At 40.8% G+C, this 27,890-nt stretch overlaps 1 protein-coding gene across 8 annotated transcripts in view; it reads left to right on the top strand.

The window, feature by feature from the left end:
- The window catches only part of MAP7 (microtubule associated protein 7), a 142,621-nt gene that overhangs the window by 4,131 nt on the left and 110,600 nt on the right, over positions 1-27,890 (top strand). For 2 of the 8 annotated variants that reach the window (XM_059700433.1, XM_059700437.1), the window contains exon 1: positions 11,436-11,708. The exons of 1 other annotated variant lie outside the window; for it this stretch is intronic. In XM_059700433.1, coding sequence (XP_059556416.1) covers positions 11,576-11,708 — 133 coding nt within the window. In that variant the 5' untranslated portion in view covers positions 11,436-11,575. Of the gene's footprint in view, positions 1-11,431; positions 11,709-27,890 lie in introns of those variants that run through there. 5 more of the 8 variants (XM_059700436.1, XM_059700428.1, XM_059700438.1 and 2 more) reach the window with 4 other exon arrangements.

The raw sequence follows: 27,890 nt of genomic DNA, 5'->3' as shown, positions 1-27,890 counted from the left end.
TAGTAGACACTGTGTTAATTGATTAATCCAATGTACCTTAAGCCGTCCTTAAAATATTAAAATTATATAATTCTTTAATAAAGTTTTATTTTTAAGAACAAAGTAATATTATTATTTATTGACATGAGAAGAAACCCAGAAATTTATTTTGCAACAGTGGCTTTCTACCTCTTACCTTCTCTGTGAAAATGCTCTTATATATGTAGAAAGGTATGTCTACTAGTATATACTTTGTAAAGTGATTTTGCATAACTCCCAGTGTCAGGAGCTAAAATAGAAGTAGAAGAGATGGCTCTACAGTAGAAAAAAAGCATTGAAATAAATTGAGAAATGGGGAGTGGAACTATTTTTAGTCTAGGAGAGCTATGGGAGGGCCTATTGCTTTTGAATAGAAAAATCACATGGTCTTATAATCCAGTGAAACCTCACAGGGAACAACTCTAGTTTGGCATTTCTGATTGAGTCTTTGGTGGTCCCGCTGTAACTAAAGTAGTCAAATTTGAGAGTGTCATTCCATTTATTTACAAACTGATCAGGTCCAACATTGGCATTGGCCTGCTACTCACTGAAAAAAAATCATGGAGAAAATGGTCCCAATCATCAACCAACTTGTGCAACAGAAATTTAAACCACTTCTATGATTAGAGCCACACTTCATTGTGACAGCATTGGAGGATTCAGGGAGGCACCCTCGAGAGAGTGTAAGCCTTCAGGGTTTTGGAAGAGAGAAGGTAGGAGCCCAGGATGTCAGGAGGAGCAAAAGGCTATTCTGAATCTGGTGACTGGTTCACAAATAAGCCTTCAGACACCCTTGAAACATTTAAATTTATATAATTTTTCAGTAAAAATAATGTATTATTAAAAATAAGATAGTATTATTATATATTGTACACTTAACACTAGAAGAAACCAGGTGGATGGAGTTCAGACACCTGAACTGGGCATTCCCAACCGTTGTGAAGTGTACAATGACTTTTTGCTTTACGAAGTATATTGTTATTTTCTATTATGGATGAACCTGTCGGGAAACATGTTCATAAAATAATTTTCAGTTTATTTAAAACACATCTTTTGGTTATGTAAACCTCCCTCTTTTTGTTGGTAAACCGAGAACAAGAACAAGGTCTTTTTCCAGTGAGCTGGATGAAGCCTGTACCTGGGCTCCAGAGGGACATGGGCGCTGCTTGTTTTAGGCCAAGCCACTTCCCGCGTGCCAATGTGGATATAGCAACCAGGTAGTACTGTCTCCAGCAAAAAAACAACAAAATAAAAAATTGAGAGGGAGAAATTTTTATTATGATTTTGATTTTTTTAAAGAAATATTTTAAAAATATATATATTGTTATGGATTTCAGAGAGGAAGGGAGAGGGAGAGAGAGATAGAAACATCAATGATGAGAGAGAATCATTGATTGGCTGCCTCCTGCATGCCCCCTACTGGGGATCGAGCCGGCATCCTGGGCATGTGCCCTTAACCGGAATTGAACTTGGGACCCTCCAGTCTGCAGGCTGATGCTCTATCAACTCATCCAAACCGGCTAGGGCATAAATTTGATTTCTTCACTGCAGTATTGCATGTGTCTGGAACAGTCCCTTTTTAATACATCAAAGATTTTATTGCCATTAACAATGGGAGTGTAGCATTATGATAAAAGGTAAAATGGTCCACTTGTGGTGTTTTGGAAAGTTTGGGAAAAGATGCTTTTGTGATTATAATGCTTCCTCAATTGCTTGTCTAAAATTCACATGAATTTTAAGGCAGGGGCTTAAAACTTGGATGTGAAAGGTGAAAGGGTTTTAGAGATGGGGTTTGGGTAGTTCTAAGTGTGCTTATCAACCTGTTCATCCTTCTGAGATGTTATCCTATCTAATAATAGACAAACATAGTAATTGACTGTACCTTCGCTATGCCTTCCATTGGCTAATCAGCTCGATATGCAAATTAACCACCAACAAAGATGGTAGCTAATTTGCATACTGCAGGTGGGGCTGGCAGCATGTGAGGCTGCCTGCAGGACCCGGGCCCCAGATCCGTGACCTGGCGAGGGAGCAAAGCTGCGGAGAAGGGAGAAAGCCCAGGTGGCAGAGAAGGGAGAGAGCCGAGGGCTAAGCAGGGAAGGGAGGGAGCCCTGCTTCGCTCTGTTCTCAGGAAGCCCTATTCTTGCAGGAATAGACCGGAGGAAGCCTTATTCTTGCAGGAATCTTCCTGCAACGGGCATCTAGTTTCCATATAAAGCCCCCTAAAATCTCAATGGCTTGAGGTTAGGCAAGACTAAAACAAGATAAACATATTGTATATCTAGTTCTTGGAAATTAATGCTTCATATCTTATTTAAAAGCAATTATTGATGCATTAGGAATCTTTTTGGCTTAGCAGTTGAAAATTTCGAAAGCTTCTGGGCTTGCTATTTAATCCTAAGTATATTTGTCTCTTATCTGTATAATTTAGCTTAAGGCTTTGGGTGTTCTGGTTGGTTGATGACAATTACAGTGGATATGCTAATCCTTTTCAGTGTGGGCCTTTAACCGAATGAAAATGACCAAGCCTCAAATTTACCCACTATGGTTATATAATTTGGCATTTCAATTAGATATTTCTTTCCTCTATGTTGATTTCAGAACTATTTTGGAGAACTGTATATAATTTTTTTTGTCAGCATTGACTTTAGTTATCAAATGAATCAATAACTACCATATATAAAGTTTTGTACCTCAAACCTTCATACACACTTTATTTTCTTATGAAAAACATGTTATTTCACCCTCATCCACATGTCTACATATTTTAGTTTTCTTCTATGACAACAAGGAAGGTTTTTTTTTATTTTTTTAAGTCCTCATACTCTACTTTCTAAATCATTTAATGTTGAGACAACCAGACTGCTTGGTTTATATAGTGATAAAAGGACTTATTTGGTAATGCTTTGAAGCTGACCTGTATTGGAGTCTCAGTAAGATGTCATTAATGAAAACAGAGAGAGGTGTTAATGGGTCCATTCTGCGATGCCCTGACCCCAGTTTATGAATATTATTTTAATAGAGCATTGCAATATTGGGCAATGATTTGAGAAAATAGTTTTTAGTAAAGAATATGATCATTGACACGTAGACCTTAGATTTTGGAATGGCATGCTTTTATTTGCAGCACGTTGATTTTAGTATGGGAATAGAGCATCTTAATCTCTCTTGGGTCACTGACCGTATGGTCAATTTGATGTCAACTTGACTAGGCCACAGTGTCTGGTTCTTTACTCAAACACTAATCTAGATGTTGCTGTGAAGGCATTTTGCAGATAAGATTAACATTTATAGTCAGTTGGCCTTACGTAAAGGCGATTATCCTTAATAATATTGAGGTTCCATCCAATCAGCTGAAGCTTTCAGAGAAAAAAAAAACAAAAAAAGTCCCAGAAAAGGTCTTTTGCCTCAAGGCTGTAACATAGAAATCCTACCTGAGTCTTCAGCCTGCTGGCCTGTCCTTCAAATTCTGCGCTTGCCAGCCTCCACAGTTGTAATAACCATTATTTCTTAATATAAATCTATATCTATATCTATATCTATATCTATATCTATATCTATCTATATATTATACTTTTCTCCAGAGAAACAGAACCAAAAAAAACTGTAGGAGAACTGTGACTGAAATATTGACCCTCAGAAAATCAAGGATTTACCCCCAAAATTATGCAAAGACATCCTAGTTATTTTTAAGAGAAAATTTTAAAATAATTTAATCTAATTTTAAGGTCAAAACAAAGGATATTAAACCTTCCTAAATTGAAAAAAATTTTTTATTGATGTCAGTTTTAATTTCAGAGAGTTTTAGGAGAAAGAATTGGGAAGAGCAGCAAAGTATCTAAGGACAGGATTAGGGAAATGTCTCAATACATTCTAAGCCATATTGTTCTTCACCTGTCCAATTCTTTACTGGCCTAAAGACCCCTGGCTGTCACTCTCCTTAATGTGACCATAAAGTAATAAACTGAATTGGTTTGCCATTCTTCAGTATTGCTTTTCTCACACAGACCTTTAGATGTCATCTCTCAAGTCACATAGCCTTAGTGATCCATCCATTCAAAGTTGTGTCATTGAGGGAAAACCTGTATATCTTACTCATCTTTACCTCCCTTCCTAGAGTTTTCCACATAGTTGGTTTTCCTTAAGTGGCAGGAAGGTGAGAGAGTGAGGAAGTCTGCAAGCTGCAGGTGCAGGAATCATAGCGTGGCCCCCCTCTAACCGGAACACCCAGTGAGGCTTCCGTTGTTGTTTAGCTTTAAGTCTGAAACCTCTGGGGGGCATCAGTTGAATGAGTAAAACAATGCAATGGAACTGCTTTCAAATGTAGCCAGGGGAGGTCTAAGTGCAGAGGGACAGTGACAGCAAGAGGGAGGGCTGTCTGATCTCTTGTGGGCTTTTCCTCTCTGCCTGGCTGTTTTCCCCTGGACATATAGCTCCAGTTCCCATTTTCATCATGTCATGGAATCACAGGATCAGAAGAGACTCTGGAGATTTAAAAATCCAGTCTGTCGACAATGCATGAACGCAACACTTCATCCCAGATGGGTGTATGTGCACAGCTGTCTTCAGTGATGGAAAGCGCAGCTTGTTATGTGCTAACTTCCAATTATCAGTCCCAGAACTACACAAAAAGTGGAAATCATTCCACACATTAACCTTTAATTCGGTTATTTCATACCTTCAGAGTCTTGTCTTATTTCTCCAGAGGAAAATGTCTCTTCTTTCAAATGATCCTGTGATCAGTCCTAGCTTGCTCTCTTCTGGATGTGTTCTAATTCATCATTCCATTTGAAGTCTCTAGCTCAGACCATGTGATCTGAGGACCAGAAACTACAGAAGGCTGTTCCCTTCATTCAGCATTCTGGATGTCTGCTGATAGCACCCATGATACTGTTAGGATTTTTACTGCCTCATCACGGTGGCCAAGTGTGGTGAGCTTGCTGTCCAAAGACCCTCCTTCCTGTACCTGCTGAAGGTTGGGGAGGTCTTCATGCTGTACCTGTGCAGTTGTACTTTTTAATATAAAAAATGGTATAAAAAATGGTGTTTGGCCCAGTCAGCCTGGCTCAGTGGTCGAGCGTTGATCTATGAACCGGGAGGTCACTGTCAGGGCACCTACCTGGGTTGCAGGCTCGATCCCCAGTAGGGGGCGGACAGGAAGCAACTGATCAATGATCCTTTCTCATTACTGATGTTTCTGTCCCTCTCTCTCCCTCTCCACTCCTCTCTGAAATCAATAAAAAAATATTTTATAAAAGAGATGTTCGTATGTATCACTAAATTAATCTTTTTAGCTATAGCCCATTATTTTGATCTGTTGAGATCATTTTGGACCTGATGCTAGGCATCTCTCAGCTTTGTTTAATCTACAAACATAAGGCCTTGTTCTCCTCTAAATCTGTAATAAATGTTCTTATTCATCATCTTTCCTTTCCCTTGCCCCTTTCTCCAGCTTTCACCTGAACTGTTGCAGGAACTTGGTATCCATGATCACCCCCGAAATAAGCCTTCCACGCTGCCTGGGGTGCCTGTTAAAAAATGTGAGGGATTCTTGTCCTCTTGTCTTTGCCATCTAGTCCCTTGGCCATCACTTGAGATCCCTTTTCCCCACCTGGACAACTTAGTTACGTAACTGGTTTTTCACTCACGTCTCACTCCTTCTTCCTCCAGCCCATCCTTTCCAGCTGCCAGACTGGCCTGCTTGGGCCATGCTTTCAGTCATCAACACCCCTGAGTGGCTCCCCTTGCTTTGTTTAGTGGGTAAACATTATATCATTTGGCCGCTGCCTCCCCTCTCATGTCATCCCCAAAGCCCCTCATTTTGCATCCTTAACGTGATTTTGCGACTCCTAAAGCAAGACAAGGAACCACTGTTTCTTAGGTTTTTTGTGGTGTTTTTTTTTAAATCTTTCTGATAGGATAGCTCAAAAATAAAACAGCATGGGACTGCCTACAGACCAATGTGAACTAGATCACTTTTAGAACACAGTCCTGGGATATCTGTTTGATGATTCTGTTGAACCCAGCAATTGATTTCTTTGCCTCATTTTGAATCTGTAGAACTGGATTTCTAACCTAATAAGGGTGTCACTATTAGAGGAGAGGACGTATGGGGCACATTGTGACTTTTGTCAAGTTCAAGAGTTCATGTAATGTACATGAATAAACTATTATCAGTGAGAATAACGAACAGGAGGACCTACAGGCATTCTAACGTCTGTTCCTGGGTTAAACTTGAATGTGGCACTTTATAGTATATGCATCTTAGCTAGTGATGCCTAACATTTAGGAAAGGGTTTCAAAGAAAGCTTAGTATCCACACCTGACGCTGAGATAAATGAACCCTTGGGGTTAACATTTGTTGGTGGTGGAGCAGACATGGGAAAACGGATTCTGCCGCAGAGCACATTGTTCACCATGCAGCAACGACTTATAGAAACGGAACAAAAGGCACGGCAGGGACTAGCACCTCTTCATTGATGGCATGTCACTGCTACAGTAGTATTTACTGTTTTCCTTATGTGGCTGTTAACGCAAGGTGGTAAAATGAAGACCAAAGCAAACCTGCCTTTTTCTTTTCCTTTCAAAGGGCCAGTCTTTCTTGGGGCAGGATTTCTTTGTCCAGCAGCCTGCTGGCAGCTCTGCATGTGCTTGAAGATGGCACAGAAGCCATCGGGAAGTAGTACTGTTCTAGGAAACCCTTTAACTTCAAGAATTGGGCCCCAGGGGTTGTTTGGTTCCACGTCAACCTGCACTGGCTTTGTCATTTGCAAACCATAACAGGGTGTGTGTTTTTAAGTTGCTTTAAAATGTGGATTTAAAAAACTCTTGCTAGAAGTAAATTGCAGTTTAGAGAGATGCATTAGTATTTAAAAGATTCCTGAAATCCAGTAGATTTGAAGACTTATTAATCACCTCCTCTAATGTAGAAACGTGCAGATACATTTTGGCATTTCTGAGTTCCGCTGACAAGGCATTAACTTACATGTATCTAGAAATTTAATTTACCAGTGCCTGGCCATTGGATGCAGCAGTAATAATTTCTGTTTTCAACTATGGTCCTCAATGAGTACAAATCAGGCTCTTTCCCATTTCAGTTATGTTTCTGTACAGCTCACTAGGCATTTAGAAGGGAAAACCTGGGTATGCTTCTCACTGGTTAAGCAGATTTCTCTTTGCAAGAGGATATTTTTGGATTCACTCATGAGCTATGCTGTTTTCCAATTTTATCGTCAGAACATAAGTGCTTAGGAAGCATAAATGTGAGCAGAGCCTGAAGGTATGTGTGTGCACGCATGCATGTGACTACATGCATTTAGTCATTTATATAACATTGTGACAGCCAGGCCCCAGTCATGAGCTGATGTCCCCTGCACATCAGCGAGTTTGACTCTGCTCCATATTCACCCACCTCAGGGGTTGGAGCTAGGCCAGAGGTATCAGGTAGCCAGGGTGGATGGACAGACACAAATCATTGTGTATAAGGGAGTGGGGCTGGGGCTCGGGATGGGGTGGGGTGAGGTGGGAACAGCAGTTGTTCAAGGCCTGCCGGCCTGTTTCATTCATAGTGGTGAAAAGTAGTACCATTTCACCTGTGATTGTGAGTACATTTCATGATGACACGGCAAACACTTTTTTCCCTGCATGAAGCCAATCTAGTTGTAAAATCTACCCTTCTGCACTACGCAGTGTCTCATTTCTCTCAAGTTTGTACAAAGTCTTCATTAATACATCATTTCTTATTTTAACAATGTAAACAAAACAATTGCAAAACCCAGTTGACTCTTGGGAGTCTGCAGACACCAGTTCCTACGGGAACTGAGTTAAGGTTCTGTATCTGCAGGTGACACGCAAGGCCGGTTGTACCACATCAAACTGAAAACGCTTATTAGTGTTGGGGAGAGGGAAAGAATTTAGAGGAGTATAGCTTTTACTTGTGGGGACACTTAAATGTAACTTACTGTCCCCCTTTCCATATATGCTTTTGTTTTGGGTCAGAGTATAAAAGGGAGAAGACTGTAGCTCCATGCCCCCACCAGGTCAAACCCACAGTGTTCCTGCAATTAACTACGAGTTAACTCCTATATCCATTAAAGACTGGGTTTGAGTATTTATGAAACTAATCTCAAATGTATTTGTTTGTGTTTAATGAGGTGAAAAATGTGTACTTCATGGGTAAGGGGGAAAATCCTTCCTTTATTATGGTTATTTGATCTTGGACTGTTTGCTTCCCAGTGACTGGTCACAGCTGTGACTGGGACTCTGCCAGCCGGCGCCGGAGTCGGAATTCACAGGGCTGCGGGATGAAAGCACCTCCGCTTCAGAGAAGATGGGCCTGGGTTTAATCCTGACTCAGTGACGTAACTGTGGCTTTAACCCCTTTAAGCCTCAGTTTCCTGATCTGCAGGGCTACTGTAACTGACAAAGATGACATATCCAATGCACCTAGCACAGCATCTGACATGAAGTTGAACACATTCGCAGATGATGGGCTATTATTACATTCCTTTATTTGGCCCCAGTCTACCTCATGGCTTGTATGATGGTGGCTACTTTTTAAAAATATATTTTTAACGATTTCAGAGAGGAAGGGAGAGGGGGGAAAGAGAAACATCAGTGATGAGAGAGTCATTGATTGGCTGCCTCTTGCAAGTCCCACACCAGGAATCGAACTGTGACCTCGTGGTTCATAGGTCGACACTCAAACACTGAGCTACGCCGGCTGGGCAATGGTGGCTACTTTTGAGTCTAGGTTAAACCTAGGCCTATCTGCTAAAAGACAGTTTAGCTTCTACATACATACGTGTGTGTGTGTGTGTGTGTGTGTGTGTGTGTTTTGCTAGTGTAAATCCTCACCTGATTCTCTGGAATTAGAAGAAAGAAACCAAAGTGGATATGAAAATAATATTGGCCTATGTTTATTGATCATCTGATTAAAAAAATAGTAACCTTTAAAATATCATGTTTAATTCCAATAAAAGGATGAGTATCAAACAGAGAATTATGGAATTATTTAACCAATTTGTAACCACTTCATTTCTTTAACAACAAGACCTGGAACACTGAGGCGTAGGTCCTCCCTCTCCCTCCCTGCCCACATCTTGCCCTCGGATCTAGGAATCTAAACTATGTAGGCCACATGTCTGTGCTAAGGAGAAGCCCTGGACTAAGAAGACGGAGACCTACATTTTCATTCCAGACCTCCTGCCAGCTGACATGGATCTGGGAAGGGAATTTGCTCCATGGGCCTCGGTTTTCTCACACGTAAAATGACACTGATTCAGGAGCTTTCTCACACCCATTCAGCTCTAAAACTCCATTTATTCTATCGCAAATCTCTACCTCATGCATTAACGTGATTTTAAATAAACTCCATGTCTGAAATGTCCTGCATTTCTCCAAGCCCCAGAGTTAAACACGCGTTAACTTAATTAAACGCCCGTCTTTGAAGGGAAATAATTTTTTTTCCAAGCATGGATTGGCTAACCATCTAGTACCGTGGTTGGCAAACTGCGGCTTGCGAGCCACATGCGGCTCTTTGGCCCCTTGAATGTGGCTCTTCCTAAGCTTCAGGAGTACCCTAATTAAGTTAATAACAATGTGCCTACCTATATAGTTTAAGTTTAAGAAATTTGGCTCTCAAAAGAAATTTCAATCGTTGTACTGTTGATATTTGGCTCTGTTGACTAATGAGTTTGCCGACCACTGATCTAGTACTTTTGTAGCACTGAGGCTGTCAATATGAGTAGATAAAAAATAGAGGTATTCCTAGAAGGAGTTGATAGCTGAACTGGAAACACCTTGAAAATAATTGCACCCAAAGTGGACTAGTTTACAACAAATTTATTATAAAATATCATAAAAGCAGGTGATATTTATTAAGTACTTCTTATTGCTAGTACTACGCTAATTTAGTCCTGGCTCTTAATCCGATAAGGTAAATGATATCATCACCCCGACATCACAGAGAAAACCAAGGGACACAACAGGAAAGTGAGTTGTTCACAAAGGATTTAGAGAGGATATTTCACTTGCCCTAGAGCCCTGAGGTCCCCTTCTGGACCTGGAGGTTTAACTATTGAGAAAAAGTATAAGAGTGGTGTAGGGCGAGAGGATTTGGACTTTCTAAGCAGACTTGAATTTTAGTGAAAGGCAAAAGAAAAGAAAAAAAGGTATTTTCTGAGTTTGGCCGTTGGCATCTTCTATTGTCATTTATTGTAAATTTAACCTCTTTCATACACAGCATAAATTTTAAGCAGCCTAGAACCGAAGAGTTTTAAAATCAGAAAGCTTTTATTTCAGAAGAAAGCAATAATCACATGATTGTGTGCTTTGGAGAAAACAGTCCAAAATGGGACTGGAATTGGGTCAAGTGTTGCGAATGGCTCTGCTGGTAGTGACTTTCCCGAAGCCTGTGTGTGTGTGTGGGGGGGGGGGGGGAGGGGGGACGCGGGGGGGGGGCGCGGGGGGAGTTTGCTGGATAGAATCCAGGCAGTTGTTTCTCCCTTTTGACAGTAGTCTCATTTGTATCTACTCGCCTTGTAGAAAGGGTATTCTAAATTGTGATTTGAGAATAGGTACGGTTCTCCTCCTTCCTGTCTTCACTAGAGGGTCTCAGGTGTGGCCAGGCTTGTGTTTATGCAGACACTGGGGTTGTAAGAATGTCCGGAAAGTTGGGATGTGTTACCCAGTGTGAAGTGAGCTGTGGGGGTACCAGCGTGCCTTCCTTCCTCCAGGGACTGGCAAACATTGTTGCCAGAGAAGAATCTGGCCCCCAGAAGAAGAAAAGGCCTTCCTGCCTTGAGCCCTTTTCTCTCTGCTGCTGATTGTGCAAGCAGAACTGCATTCCTCCTCCCAGCCCGCCGCTGCTCAGGGAAGAGGGAGCTGCCCTGCAGACTGGCTGCCTCGCCTCACTCTAACCCTCTGCTGGTGAGTTCCCAGGACCCGCATCCTGGAGGCTGCGGCTTCTCTTCTCTCCGAGGACATGGAGCCGCTCCCAGCCCTCCTTGATTAGGACATGTCAGGGTTGTCAGGGCAACTGCTAATGGCAGTGGATCCTGTTTTCCCCTCCGTGCTGTGTGCTGGATATTTTCTCGTGCGGTGTCAGGAAGAAGATTGGGCAAGGGTGCTGCCGCAGGAAGGAGAACCAGGGATCTGAGTGAACAGGTTCGGCAGTGGACGGAGGCATCTGAACCTGCGTGCCTTTTCTAGGGCTTTTCTGGAAGGTGTGTGTGTGTGTGTGTGTGTGTGTGTGTGTGTGTGTGTGTGTGTGTGTGTGTGTGTAAGAGAGAGCCAGAGCTAGCACATGTGCCTATGGGGAGTCAGTGGGAGGGGGCTCTTAGGGGGGGTCGCTGCTAGGTGAGGGGGAACTGCAGGGCCTCAGTTGCCAACTGGCTGGTAGTATCTGTCAGCTGTCTGCACACTGTTTACCCATAGGGGATCTATTACAAGTGCTCAAATGATCGGGCAGCTTAGAAACTAGCAGCTTCCTGGGAGCTGCAATTACATAAGCATATATTTTTAATACAATAATAATTAAAAAACAAGTAGCAGCGGTATGCCTGGATCAGCTACAGCTCTCCGGCAAGAGAGGCTGAAGAAGACCAATGCAAGGCCAATTCCCCTTGGTTTATTCACCATTAATGAGGAAGATGAACAGCAAAAGAATGGAAATTCCAGAAGACCGAAAGGTATGCATTAGCTCTGCCCTTTGGTGGGAGCCAGCCCATTTCCCACGCTGCCGATAGCACATTTTACAAACTGTGTTGGTGGTGCATGCTGTGTGGAGTGTGTGCTTGTGACCTCCTAGCACACTTTGATGGTGTTATTGTACATAGCCTTCCTCTGAAGGCTATGTCCGCTTGAAATGGGGAAGAGATTTTAGCAGATTTGGTAGGTTTCAGATCAGCTGCCTTTTGACAGGAGCTACTTTCCTGGCGGAGAGCTTTAATTTGCACATGATCACTTAAACAGTTACCAGGGACTCTGTCCTCCTCAGGGGGAGGAGATAGGAGTTATCAAGTTTGAAATGAACCTCTCCCCACCTTCCTTGGGTACATCAGGTGACTTTTGTTAAATGAGCTGAGTTTTCCCTTGAAAGGGATGAGTTAGATCAAGTGACCTAGGACTGCAGCCTTTCCATGGACAGAAGGTCACGCTGTTATTTCCTTTTCTAGTCTGAAATGCCAAGAGCTCGAAGAGAAGGAAAACAAACAAGGAGTGCTACTGTAGGGGGCAAAGCCAGGGGACAGGGCGGGGACCATGAGGTTTGATCACTTCTGATGGTAACGTTGCTCCTGAACAGGAAGGAGAGGCCTGCTTCTTGTGCTATTTTTTGTGTGTTTGTTTCCATAATGATGAATGCAGCAGCAGCTTGCCTGCTTCTCAAGGCTTGGGCACTGCCTCATCTTTGGCTTCGTCTCAGACCCATCCAGGCTATGCACCACCAGGGCCGTAAATGTCACAGGTGGCAACATCATGCATTTCTGAAGAAGGGCTCTAAGTCTTGCATGTTAAGTTTTCCAGTATCCTTGCAGTCCCCTTCCCTGAAAAGATATAAGCTGTTCTCTTAAGTGAATACATATGCTTTGTTGTTTCTATGTGCTGATTAAATTTTAGCTTGCATTCAAATTGTCCTGTCACACAGAGATATCAAATTTTCCTCTGTGTGGTACATGGCAGCAAGTAAATATTTAAGCAATGATAGAATGAGTGTTTAAATAGAATGCATTGTCTGAAGACTACTGGCTTTCTTTTTCCTGGCTCTTGACAGAATCCTAGCTTGCTTTTATTAAATATAATTGAAACTGTCTACTTTAAATCCAAGAGTATATTTTTTCTTCATTTTAAAAAATGTATATACAGGAAAGTTTTAATCAGTAGAAATCTTAGTACCGTAGTTGATTTTTGCTTTACTGTCAGGCATAGCTTCTATCCAAGGACCAAATGACCCCAGGAATCTAATGATACTATTATGAATGGAAGGTGATTTAACTGATTCTTTTATTTGCACAGGAATTAGACAGTTGAGCCAGAGTGTGCTCTGGATGAAAACACAATACTTTACAGTGTGAGTAGCAAATCATTTGGCCTTTTGGCAATAGCAGTGTTCACTTTCAAGTCCAGCTCTGTCCATCTGTAGAACAGTGATGGAAATATTCTGTGTAGGTACTGTTCATAATGAAAACCACTAGCACATGTGGCTAGGAACACTTGAAATAAAGCTACTACAACTGAAAGAAAGTGGTTTTTAAATTTTAATTAATTTTAGTTGATTTCAACTTAAATAGTCACATGTGGCTATTGGACAACATAGCTCTAGTCTGTAGAGCTGTGGCCCTCTGAATTTGCATACTCTGCTATGTCCATCCTTAATAGTTTCCTGGTGTCAGATACAGAGTCCTGAGGTGAAGGTGCTTAAGGGCGTCACCGACCAGATAGTCTGTTTCCTGCAAGGGACCACGGTTACCTGGATTTAGAGACAATTTCTTTCCCTTCTTTAAAGAGACACTTTCCTTGATCCTTTTCCACTTAAATGTTATTGCCTTCTCTGAAGAGTGTTCTTACCAGTCACCAGTTAGCTGCCTATACCATCTTTTACAACTTTTAATGTACTCCTGTTTTCTTAATTATTATTTCCAAAGCATCACAGCAAGATGATACACAGGTTATCTCCCGTGCGTGACTGTTACACCTTCAGAAGCTTTGTTTTCTGCCCACTCCCTGGTCTAATCAGCCAACCCTGTCCAAACCAGGTTTTTGTGCTTGGTATGTTTGTTCTGTCATTACTAGGAATAACGATGCCTGCTCTCTCAATTCAGTAAGCTAAATGCTCTGTCCAGGGTTGCCTGGGGTAAGGACAAGTAGCATCTTTCTCGGTACTCTCCTGTCGGTAGGAATGAACATGCCGATGACCATCTGGATTTCCATTAATGGCTTTAAAATGACCTGATGGGGTGAGACAGGAGTTTGGTGAGCTGGTAGACTGGATCGATTCTTGAAGGAGAGATTTCTCTCCCATGTAATCGATAGAAATGTAAATGTTTTACCTGCCTTGCTATTACCGACTACGACATTTAGAGAGCAATAGAGAGTGAGTTGGGCTTATGCTGTGGTTCTTATGCCTCAGAACCCAAGCCTCCGAGTAATGCTGACCTTCGGACCGGCTTAGGAGAGACTAGGTCCTGCAGTGCCTAAATACCCTTGGATGCATTTGGAGACACACCTGTCTTATGGTGAATTTTGCTGGTTACAGTGTGATGATTAAGTAAGAAGACGTTTTTCCTCCCTAACCCACATCTGTTAAATGCTCACTCTGTGCTGATGACTCTGCCGGGGCATGTGGCAGCGATGCAGAGATAATTGGCATGGTTTCTGCTCTCAGAATGTTCAACTGCCTAGTGGAGGAGAACAAGTATGTACAAAGAATGCGAGAATAGAAATGAAGTCAGGGAAGGGCTGATAGTGTAATGAACTTGTCTATGCACACATTCGCTCCTTCTCTAGACTAAGTCTCTTATAGGCCAGGACTATTCGAGTACTCTTTCTAAGTACCTGGTAGAGTGCATGGGACATTATTGAATATAGGTAAATTTAACATTCGAACGTAATTTTCACAGACTCTGAAGGTCTTTCTCACATAGAAATTATAAGAAATGTTGATAATAATAGATTGGTCCTCCCAAGGTAGCTACTCTGAAGGAGACAGTACTATGTTTGGATGTGTCTGATACTTTAATCGTATTACTCTCTGCCGCACTGCACTTATCTAATAGTATACCAGGGATTCTGCTGTGTTCTGTGTCTTCCATCATACTATTTATCCTTTCCTTTGGGGGGGAAATGAAGGTGTATGTTTACAACGTGTTATTAATTGACTATTAATATCTAAGTTAATGCCTTCTGTCCCTTTTGGCTGGCTAACTGCAGGTTGGATTGTAAAGGAATAAAATTTCTCCTTGAAATCAGGACACAGTACTCCTGAGAAACTGTTCTCCTCCCCCACCCCTCCCTTTTTGTTAAATTGTGTATTTATGGAGCCTGCAGTGGCTTCTCTTATTTTGGCGTGTCCGCTGCAAAGGTAGAATTTCTGCCAGTTAAGGTTTCCGAATGAAATATAATCTACCATTTACCATTTATGTTCCTATTGGATAGGTGATGATCTAGCAACTGAAATGTCCTCTTTGTAAATCATGAATCTTTTGCTTTTCAAAGAGGAGTGTTGTGTCAAGAAGTGTGAATGCCACTCTAGAATTATTATCACACACTTCCTTGTTTCTTTTCCTCTTTTGTCCTGTAAGACTTGGGCTGTTGTCTGTTCCCACTGTCCTTGTTTGTGCCATTTTAGTCCCAGGCAAAAGGTTTTAGCACTAGAACTTTACAGCTAATGAGGCAAAAGTATAGTTTAGAAAAACAGTAATATCCAAGATCCCTATTATGAGAAGGAAATCTTAAGGTCAAATTGATTGATATAACTTGTATTTGCTAAAGAGACTCTATATATAATGTTTTGTTCAAAGCATTTATATGAAAATAGGGGATGTCAAGAACATGGATCATAATATCTAATTTATGGCTGGTACTCAGTGGATTCTCTATAAATATCTGTTGAGTGAGTATAACTGTCTCCCAGGCATTCTGTATTAAGAAGTGGAAATTACCATACATATCACCGTGTCCAAGAGGAAGAGGATTTAACCTGTACATAACCAATGTCCCTTCCCGACAGGGCCTATGTGACTGGATTCTGAGGTACCATATATAATGGAATTTGCTTGCTAGGTAAAACTAAAAGGCTTAAAAATTGTGTGCTATTTTAAGAGCTGTAATTGATGGGGCTAGCACAGCTGATTGTTCCAACCATAGGAACTAAACACAAGTATTTGGTGAGAATCTCCCAGCCGATAAATCTTAGGCATTATTTTTTGGAAGGTTAAATGGAGTATCCATTTCCACTAATATCAGCTTGTCTCCAGGAGCAACTTCAAATTTAATTCATTGTTACCTAAGATTGTACAGGTGATTTTTCAGTACCTCGATATTGTCTTTGGCAGAAACTAATACCTTTATAGCAACAAAGGTAATTTTATTGAGAGAGTCCATCTTAATTCTCAGATCTTCAAGGCATTTAAAAAGAGCCCAGGTTGTGTTGGACACTCTCTGTGTCAGGTTTATGTTCTAGACTTGCCAAATTCAAAAGGCAAGACACACCCCATTATAGCTCAGCTCCAGATGCAAAGGCCCAGAGCATATCACAGATGGACATGGACACTGTTTGAAATACTTAGCAGAACACCACTGAATATTTTTGCTGACTGTATAATGAAAGTTCTATTTTTAGGCTGTCTTCCCAGCAATGATTTTGTTAGTGAGAGAATTCTAATAGATTCTGTCTAGATTCCAAAGAATTTACCATGCCAGGTCCATTGTGGAGGTGGAGTGTGAAATGAGAATGGAGCCTAGAAGTATAAACCAAGGAAAATTCTTTTCACAGTTTTGATCTTGAATATATATGGCTCTCAGGGCTAGATTCATCCTTAATTAAGGTGCTGGCCTAATAAAATAGTAGCAAGGTAGTCAGTGGAACCTGTCATCCTAAAATCATCAATGGGAGTAACAGTATGGAGGCTGCCACATCTATACTCATAGGATTACTTTCAAGGTCAGGAATCAAGTGCATTTGTCAAGGGGTGACTTGGAAGAGGGGTGAAGTGTTAGAATCTCTGCAGGCCCCTTTTAAAACAAGGTAAGCACACAATTTAAGTACAGTGGGGCCTTGACTTATGAGTTTAATTCGTTTCATGATGGAGCTCGTAACTCAAATGACTCGTATGTCAAATCAAAAAGTGAACAAGTGAGACACATGATGCTGGGCTGATGTTGTGGCGCTCACTGTGACGTTCGCTGCGCCAACTAGCGGTGGGGTATCTGAAGCTGGCTCGTAACCCGAATTTTAGCTCGCAACTCAAAGCAAAAAATCGGCCAAGAGATGGCTCATATCTCGAAAACTCGTTAGTCGGGACACTCGTAAGTCAAGGCCCCACTGTGAAAGAGCAGCTTCAAGAGATGTTTCCTCCTTACAAACTGTTGCCTCTGATCCCCTTTACTATAGACTTATAGAAATTCAGGACCTGCCACTGTCAGGGATGCCAGTTCATATGATGGGGAAAGTTTAATGAGGTTAACTAGTAGTGAGTGACCACAGTTGAGATTTGCCAATGTTTATTAGAAATTCAGACTGAGGTCGGGGTGAGAGACTGTTCGATGTGACAGAAAAAGCACTGCCTATGGAAATAGGCATGTTCCTGTTGTTAACCTTTCTGAGCCTCAGGTTCTCAGCTGTCAAATGAGATGGATAAAATCACACTCACAGGTGGTGGTGAGGATTAAAGATAATATATAATAGCACATTCTGGAAAATAATGGGGGCTCATTCAATGATAGTTTTTAAAATGGTAATTTGTAATCCAATGTCCCGCATTTTCTGATCACTTCTGCCTACATATTCTTTTTGTCTGTTCCAGCCTCTTAATCAGTCTCTTTTCTGTGGAGATACCTTCTATGGTCTGAGCTCCTACCTTTTACCTTAACTTGCTTGTGAGTGAAAATTTCCAGGAAGGCTTCCTGATCTCTCAGGCCTGTGCAGTCCCTTCCCGACAGGGAGCCTATGTGACTGGATCCTTGTCCTGTGTTCATTCATGCGGGTCAGCTGTACTAGATGACAGGTAGATACTCATTGCTATGCACTGTAGTTTAGTCGTGTGAAGTGAAGGAAATAAATTACACTATGTCAGATACCTCACTTTTTATTTTAAATGCGATTAAAGGAGTGGGCCTTGTATTTCTTGAGATTAATGTTGGCTGCCTGGTCTGACGTAAGGAAAATAGCCATGGTTCTCAGCTGTCGGAAACCAAGCAAAAGGAATATTTTTTACTTTTTAAAAAATATATATTTTTATTGATTTCAGAGAGGAAAGGAGAGGGAGAGATAGAAACATCAGTGAGAATTATTGGTCAGCTGCTTCCTGCATACCCTGCCAGGGGATCAAGGTTGCAACTCAGGCATGTTGCCCTTGGGCGGAATTGAACCTGGGACCCTTCAGTCTGCAGGCTGATGCTCTATCCACTGATCCAAACTGGCTAGGGCAATATTTTTTACTTTAAGTTTTGTACTTTTTGTGTTGTTTTTTGCCTGTGTGTGTGTGTGTGTGTGTGTGTGTGTGTGTGTGTGTTTGAACTGCTTGATGGAAATGACCTAGGTTTGTGGGCAGGTTTCACCAGTGACTCAGGTTGTAGGCGCTCACATTTGGGGCTGCCAGCTATTTTTAGCACCAGGACTTCCTGTTCTACTTTTTCCCTGTTTTGTTTCTGTAGTCTCTTTTCTTTCACCAGTCAGGGCACAATTGGTGGAAGCGCCTCAGTGGATGACACACGCTGCTGCTGTAAAGCACAGGTGCAGGTGCGAGTGCACCTTTGTATCTGAGGCAGGGCTCCTCATTCTACCTAGTGAGCACTCAGCTTCTCCCTGTGCATCACCGTGCCTGGTCAGCTTTACTTGTCCTTCCCTTTAAGTGTCATTTCCTGACCTGACTGTCCCAGGTCAGGCTAGGTCCCATCTTCTAGGCTCTCCTAGGATCATGAACTTGTCCTTTCTTGCTCCAACCAAACTGTAGGTTAAGCATTTGTTTGAGTAGTTGTATGTCTGTCTTCCCAACTAGACTAAGTTCTGAGAGGGCAGTGTGACTATTTCCTTCTCACCGTGTCCCTAGCCCATAATACATAGTGGAGGCTTCCTAAATATTGTTACTTGACTGACAAGAGATAACTCACTGGCACTGCCAGCCCAAGAAAATGAGAGAACAAAGCTGTTCAGGCCTTAGAACATTCTAGGGTCCAGGACTTTGGTCTAAATCTGGGAAAGACCTGAAGATACCAGATCAATCATCATCCTGCCTGGTGATGGGACAACGACTTTTGTATCAAAGACTTTGCCCACAGTGTTCATGCAGAGATGGCACGTTGATAGTTTTCTGCTAGGACGTTATGTCTGGAATTCTTCAGTGGCTTACTTTGACCAAATTCCAGGCCAGACCATTGCAGAAGCACTTTCTACCATCTTTCTTTGAACTGCTGGAGTTCATTATGAAATGTTTATTTTGTGTTCTTGGTATATACTCATTATGGCCATGTATTATAAGCATTTACCTCCCTTTTGAACAACTGAAATTCACTATCATGACTATAAAGCATAAGTTGTAAGGCAGTGGGAATTTTTATGAGAGACAAATCCTCGCTGACTAAAACTCTGGGTCCCAGAGCTCTTTGACGAGTGTCTCCCACTCCACCCGGTCCTTTGTGGACTAGGAAACATCTGGGAGCAAGAACGGAGCTGCTGTGAACTTGGCAGTCCCATGTATTCCTAGTCAGGTTCCCTCGGTTCCCCACCCATTCCCGTGCATCTCATTAAGCCACCTGCAGAACTTTCCTTTCATGCCTCTCTTTTATAATACTGTCTCTGCATCAGCCTTTTTTCAAGGCCCAGAAAAACAGGTTCTTTTTAGATAGACAGTTCCTGGTGCAGACCTTTCAGCCGGCAGTGTGGAAAGATGCAGAGACTCCAGGATTCCAAACCTCAGCATTCTGGGCCCCTTTCGGCTTCTTTCAGGAGTCACATTTCCTTCTTAAGTTTGTTACCTGATTCTTCTGACACTGCAGTTGTGAGTCCTTTTCCTAATTCTTACTTGGTGGTGTTCATTATAGCACCCCTTTGTCCATCTTGTAGTTTAAAATACTATTACATTAGCATTAGCATTCCTTATGAATGGAGCTCCAAATTGGCCACTTGGGTCAAGACTTCCGATCATCAGTCAACTTTACAACATTTTCTCACAATCCATGTGACTTCAAAATCATCTTTACTCCACTGCCACAAGTTGCAGTGACATTGACATTTGCTTTGGTGCTACATGGCCTCATTTCAACTTCATTTAGCCAGCCAGCCAGCAGTGTAGGTCTCTGTTGGGACTTGTTACCACCACTCCACCTACATTATCATGAACTCCGAAATCCCCCGAGGCACCTACAAACTTCAGATGAAGCCAACACTGATTTTTGTGTCCACCTCATGTTGACAATGTGCTAGGTATTACCAGATATGTGAACTCAGCCTCCTACCTGCACCATGGTCTCACAGCTCCCGAACCCTTCATGCTCTACATGAACCCTAGGCTAGTGAACCCTCTGTTGTTCTCACTGGTATTAGTATCCTTCCAACTCACTTGTCCTTTCTTTTCAAGCCTGGAACTCATGGATGGCCATTTCAACAATGCACTTGGAATGATGCCTGGGCCTTCCTTGCAGGCTCTGAGTATTCCCACATGACCTCTTCTTTCTTCTTTAGGGCTGCAACGTGTTATTGTGAGCGTACTTGCATCTGTTCCACTGTCTTGTTCTCCGGCCCCCAGACAAACCCTTACTTGCTGCTGCTGGCCAGTTGTTTTAGTCAGACCACATTGCAGCTGGTGTTCGCCCCATGTCTCATTCACTCTACCTCACTCTTCTAGCATTTTCTGACACTTTGCTATAAATATTGAGGATGTATTAATTTAGCTTATAGGTCAGTGATGGCGAACCAGTGACATGCAAACTCATTTTTTTGGTTGATTTTTCTTTGTTAAATGGCATTTAAATATATAAAATAAATATCAAAAATATAAGTCTTTGTTTTACTATTGTTGCAAATATCAAAAAATTTCTATATGTGACACGGCACCAGAGTTAAGTTAGGGTTTTTCAAAATGCTGACACGCCGATCTCAAAAGGTTCGCCATCACTGTTCTAGGTCATAGTTTACTTGCTTGAATAGAGGGAGAAAATAAGTAGAAAGATATATTGCCTGTATTATTCTAAGTAAAACTCAATGATAGAAAAGAGAAGAACTGTTTTCATTTATTGTCATTTTGGAGAAGGAAGAGGGTAAGACTTTAAGTGACTATTGGCACCAACATTGGATTTACCTAAATCCCAGTGCCAAAGGGTGATTACAGTTAGTGGATAGTGACATGATTTGTGGTGAAGCATTATAGGTAAGAGAAACGTAAATTGAATGCTCCAGGCCACATCTGAGAATGTCTTGATCATTTCTTGCGGATCATTACTACTGTAGATGCTTCATGAGTGAGTTAATATCATTACTGGTCTATATCTTACTACTTTGAAAGAATAAGGTTAAAGAATGAGGCCATACTACATTCAGGTGATGCATTAAAAAGCAAAGTTGTAATTCAGGACTCTGGTGTTTCTTGAATTCCTTTCTTCTGAATTCCTTTCTTAGTCATTACAGTGGAGGCCCACTTAGTCATTCCCTTTGTCCTAGATTTGTTTCTTCCAAGATTAAGGTCTCTTTAATGATTCTAGGTAATAGGAATTTTTTTTTTCTTGAATATGTGGCTATTTCCATTTTCTTCTAGCATATTTTATCTTAAAACTTTACTGTGTTGTTTTAGCGGGAAAGTTAAAACAGAAAGGAAAAAAAGAAGCCATCTTGGTTTATGATTGATGGTTCATCCCCAACAAGCCTGTAGCATTTAGCATTATTTGCTTCCTCCCTTGTGGCCCTGACACTTAGAGTTCATTCTTCTAAGATGGTGATTGACAAAGAGCCTGCATCCCTGTGTGAAGCCATAGTAAATATACTGGATCAATATATAGCTTAGAACAATTAGGATGGCAGAATGTATTGGTGCCAAAATTCAGAATGCTTGATCTCTGATACATTAACAGATTGAGAAAAATCAATTTCCTTTTCCTGGTGCTTATGAAGATCTCCTACATAGAATCACAGTAATACTTCAGGATGTCTAATGATGTGACAGGTCTTTGATAGTGTAGTCCAACTCGTGAAAACCAAGTTTTCTGACTGGTAAAATGAGCAAGTCAGGTTTTAATGTAATAGAAGTATCTCTGAAATTTAAAATCTAGGATTATATGTCAAAGTAAATGTTGCATTGAGACCACTTGCATCTGAGCAGCATTGTCATGGTCTCCTGGAGGCAATGTGGTGGAGGAATTAATAACTTGGATTCTGGAGCCCGTTTTACCACCTCCCAACTGTATGCTTCAGGCAAGGCACTAAATAATTCTGTGTCTACTGCTTCATTTGTAAGCCAGGGATAATAGCAACACCTATTAACAACAGGGTTGTGAAGCATTAGGTGGAACTATGTGAAATGTGCTGTAACTGTACTTGGCACTAACAAGCTAACATGTAAATGTAGTGAAGGTTATTTGGAAAATTTTCTTATTTCGATGGCTTTATTGTAAGAGTTCTTAAAAAACCAGCATTTCTGCTGAGACTTCTAAATTTTAGAGCACTTGAAACAAGTTAAAAGAAAGTTGTACCTGCTCAATAAGGATCAATTAAATAAAGGTTATGTTTCTTCTACACTTACTTTTTATAACATGAAAATAATCTCAGATGCCTAGTGATTGTATGGCTATAGTAAATATTTTTATTGAAACTCATTATCCTTGGCAATTACTTTCATAATAGCATTGGGAGCCAAACAGCACTTTTATATCAGCCACACAAAAATGAAGACACTCAAGTGTGTTTGAAATTATAATGTATTATTGTGTTCTTAAGGCAATATTCAGACAGATACTACGTTATGGCTTGATAACCCAACTCATTTTCACCTTAAACATTATTGTAAGGTTATATAATTTTTTTAGTCTGCTGTTTTATCCTTCATTTTGTCCTTTATTTTTTATTATTAAATTTATTGTGGTATCATTGGTTAATAAAATTATGTAGGTTTTGGGTGTACAATTCTACGATACATTATCTGTGTATTGCACTGTGTGCCTACCACCCAAAATCAAATCTTCTTCCATCACCATATATTTGACCTTTTTCCTTTTTCATCCTTCCTCTCCCCTTTCCTCTGGTAACTATTATACTGTTGTCTGTGTTTATGAGTTTTTGTTTGTTTGTTTTTCTTGTTTGTTCATTTGTTCTTTCAGTTTTATATCCCACATATAAGTGAAATCACATGGTTCTTGACGTTTTTTGTCTGACATATTTCACGTAGTTATGATGTTCTCAAGATCGATCCAGTTGTCGCAAATGGTTGTATTTCATCTTTTCTTATGGATGAGTAGTACTCTATTGTATATCTATCACCACATCTTCTTTATCCAATCACCTATTGAAGGACACTTCAGTTGTTTCCATGTGTTGGCTACTGTGAATAATGTTGAATAAATATAGGGGTGCATGTATCTTTGTGAATAAATGTTTTCAAATTACTTTTGGGTAGATGTACCCCCCAAATTTGGAAACATATGCACAGAATAAATATGCACCCCTATGTTAGAAAAACAGACACAGATCAATGAAACAAAATTGAGAGCCCAGAATTAAACTCACATGTATATGGGCAAGTAATTTTCAACAAAGGAGCCAAAAACATACATTGGAGAAAAGAAAGCCTCTTTAATAAATGTGCTTGGAAAATTGGAAAGCCACATGCAAAAGAATGAAACTAGACTACAGTTTGTCTCCATATACAAAAATTAACATTTTGACCTTTAAATGGGAGTTGTAATTTATAATATTTTGAAAATCATTATCTTAAGAAAAACCATAAAAAAGCAGAGAAGCTAATATAATAAATATCCATATACCTGGGACCTAGACCATTTAAAATATTTAAATACTTGATATTAAATATATATATAATATTTATGGGAAATGTAAATAAAATATTATAGCTGACGTCATAGTTTACTATGTATCCTTCCATAGTCTTGTCTCCTTCCGTTCCTGCCTCCCTTTTTTCTTCTCAGGGAGATTAACATGCACTCTTCCTGTCTGTTCCTGAACTTTTGCTATATATATATATATATATATATATATCCCTATAAATAATATCATTTGTGTGTTTAAATTGATATAAATTATATGATATTAATATATCAATTTACTATTTTGTACTTTTCTCCTCACTTAAGTTTTGAAATAAATGAAATAAATACCTATCAAAAGTGATCAATATAGTTTGTTTTAACTGATGTCCAGAATTCTGCAATGTGAGTTTACCATAGTTTAATTCTTTAATATGACTTTATTGCGGTTGACTTACTATTCCCCAACTGATGGACAGAGACGTTGATTAGTGTCGTTTTGTTTTGCCTTGTTGCTGCTACAAATTGTGCTGCATTAACCATTTATAGATTTCTCCTTGGGCATTTGTGCAGGTTTCTCTGTATATTTCTAGAAGTGGTATGTGCACTTTCACAGGCCAAATTGCTTTCCGAAATAGTTTATCAGCATAGTCCCCCTTATATTATACGAGGGTCCACCTTTCCCCATATCCTAGACCGGATTTAGTAAGACTTCGATTTTTGCCAGTTAGGTTGGTGTGAAATGACATTTGGCTTTAATGAGTAAAATTGGACACTGGCTAAAGTAGATTTTTTAAAAATAATGGGAACACCAGCATTGTTTATGTGTTTTTCCCTTGGAAGAGGGCAGGGAAACTACTGCATCAGCAATCTGGTTTAAAGCTCATTGTTCTTGGCAGGGATGTTGAGTCACTGGGAAGAGAAACAGATGGTACCTCCACTGTGAAGAACCGAAGGGAGGGCAGGGATCATCTCCACTGACAGGGCGCCGGGGCATTCGAGCGGGTTCACATTCCCCTTCTTGAGCAGTGCATCTAGTTTACTAGCATGGGCCTGAGCATTTGGGGTTTTCTCTTCTTATTGCTTCTTCCTTTTGGTCATTTAGCACCACTACTATTGGGTTTCCAGAGAAAAAGCAAAGGATATAAAAGTTAGGTGGGCCTTCTTGATAAAACTAATTATACTAAGGTTTCTCTTAGAATGAAGACTACAAGTGGAGGGGAGAGGAGAGGCAGTGTTTGGGAAGATTTCTGGGGAGAGCATGCGTTGAAAACATTGTTAAAATCCGATCTGGTCATTATCTGTGGCTTTCCATTATTCATGTAATCTTTGGGCCTGATTAGCATTTGTGAAGTATAAAGTCTACCCATGCAAAGCATTAGCATGAATAATTAAAAGGCAGGGAGTTCGCTATACCTGACTGTGGGTTTTCCTTTATTATTGTGGGTGCTGTTTTAGTAACCAGAGGAAGCATAGACTTGCAGTCTGCGCGTCTGGAGGCTGCAGTTGTGCTCTCAGCTCAACAACATGTCGCGACACATGTACGGGTGCCTTATTTTCCTGGAAAAAGAAAGTTTCTTTGCTGGAAATGCAAAAGTATCTGTGTTCTCTATATAAATTATAAGGGTACAATCTGAATTCCTGGGAGGAGAGCTGTCCTTAGCATAATCGTACTAAATTAAGTCTAATTATTATTATACTTATCATTTAAAGCCACCTTGGTCATTGCTCTAACTTACTGATTCAGGACCTCTATCCCTGACAGAGTATCCCTCCCAAATTTTGGAGCATTTCCCAGGGAGTGTCTGATGTACTCACAAACAAGGCCACCTGCATCCATAAGGCACCTTCCCTGCTGGTGCTCTGCCATGCACTGCTTCACCAGGCATGCTGTAAAGTTGGGTTTCCCAAACTGGTGTTCCAGGGGTCACCTTTTGCAGTATGTTAATGGGTGTTTCAACAAAAGAGGGATTCTAATTCAGATCACTTTAGGATATGTGTTTCTTGTCTGCAGGACTTGTAGGGGCATTTAATATGTTATTCTGACTCACCAAAAAAAGAATTTTCTGGATTTATTTGACCAGGGAATAATTTTGTGTGGGGCATATGTGTCAGCTGCACATGGAGCACCACTTTAGGAAATTTTGTAGTGTTTGTGTTTGCACGTGTGCAAAGCACCATTTAGGAAATTCTTCATTTGCCACTGCATGGTACCATAGCTGTGAGCTGTCTGTTGCAAATGGATGCTAGATTTTTTAAAAAACGTTTTTATTTATTTTCAGAGAGAGGAAGGGAGAAAGAGAGAAATGTGGATGAGAACTATCAATTGGCTGCCTCCTGCATGTCCCTACTGGGGATCAAGCCACCACCCGGGCATGTGCCCTGACCTGGAATCAAACCATTGACCTCTGGTTGCACGGGATGACACTCTACCAACTGAGCCACTTTTTAAATGGCCTCTGGTAGATTCTCTGACAAGTCCTGATACTTCTGAATTTTTCTGAGTGTCACACTTGAACCCCTGCTATATAACAAAGTCTACAAACCTAACTTGACTGCTGGTGAAAAATGCACCAAGAAAACACTTTAGCCTTCTCTGGTTCTTGCTGTGGAAGCTGGAAGCAGATACTACCTCCGTGAGTGCCCAGCCCTGGTCCATGAAGCCTTGGCTGCCCCGGCCCTCTGGATTCGTGGGGCGGGCCTTCCTTTATTCTGCAGCCTCGTGCACAGACTCTGATTCCCCTTTCATGTGGATGTTCCGATGAGTGTAGAAAAGAAACGTGATGGGGACTTAGGTGTTTCTCCTGGGGCCTTATCTGAGAGCTGCATGTGAGCCCGCCATGGTGGGCCTGTTTGTTTTCTGTATTCTGGAGGAATAAGTGCAGTGAAAGTGAAGTCATGCTATGGTTTAATCATTCTGTTAATTAGTTGTTTGGCATGTATATAATAAAAGACATTGGGACTGAGAATTTAAATGAATAATGGGGGTAAAATAAATGATGTGTAAGATTAAAGAGAAAGGAATGGAAAGAAAGGTCTGAAAATGTTTCCATTTCCAGCTTTATAGCACTCAGTTAGTAGGAGAAATGAGGGCCAGCACTATGAATGGAGCGTTTACCACGTGAGAGGCCCCGAGGGACACTTTTCCATGTGTTCTCTCTCATTTAATTCACACAAAATTCTCTTAAGGAAGATTTTTAGCTCTCTTTTACACAGTTAGAATACTGAAGCTCCAGGGTGAAACAATGAACCAAACACAACACACCAGTAAGTGGTGGACCAGTGTTCAGACACCTCTGTCAGACTCCAAGCCACCTTGTTCTACTCCAGTGATATGGTAAGATCTGGAAAGGAAGCCAACTCTTCTAACCTACGTCCTTCAGAATTTACAGTGAGGAGATCACCTTAGGGGGTCCATGGCCCAAAGCCTCGCAGTGACTGTCACTGTCCTTCTCCTATTTCAACACGCAAATGAATAAGGACAAATTTGTACTTTGTCACTTCTGCTTTGGAAATTATATTCTCTATTTTTCTTCACTCAGTGGAAAAGTAGTGTGTGATTATTTTTTAGCAAATCTGTAAAATGCAAAATTTTTATTAAAAAGAGACTTAAAAAATCACAATGATTATATCATTGAGAGAAAGTACTGTTGACATTTGGGTGTATTTTCTTCCAGTCTTTTTTTCTGTGCATCTTTCCAATGATTTGGAAAGATATTCTGCTTTAAAACCTACTAGTGATTATGCTACCTAACATTTTCCTCCAAATTATTTTTAAGCTTATGTTCCCTGACAGTGCTAGGAAATGTTTTGATTATGGTTTATAAAAGATGATCTTATACTCTTCGTAAAACAAAAATGTAGAGAAACGTTTAAGATTGGAGCATGTGATTCCTTATAAATCATAGCAGATTTGGGAACACCTGCTTTGTGAGAATCTGCTTAATCAGAAGTCTCCTTCTAGCCATGCAAATCCCTTGGGGAGCCAGCTAGAAACCCTTAGTAGTGTAACCACCAGTACAACACTTGACTACTTTAGCACTCCTGTTCCTAGAGGATGATAATATCTCCCACACTAATATAAAACCTGGAGAGAATTTAATTTATTTAGAGTTAGTTCCAAAATGATTCAAGATTAGTGAAAGGCCTTTTACTATACTTGAGGCAACTCTAGGCTACAGCTCAAC

Source organism: Myotis daubentonii, chromosome 6 (genome assembly GCF_963259705.1).
Source record: "Myotis daubentonii chromosome 6, mMyoDau2.1, whole genome shotgun sequence".
Lineage (NCBI taxonomy): Eukaryota > Metazoa > Chordata > Mammalia > Chiroptera > Vespertilionidae > Myotis > Myotis daubentonii.
Note: the sequence above shows the minus strand (reverse complement) of the source record. Positions and strands in the feature narration are given on the sequence as shown.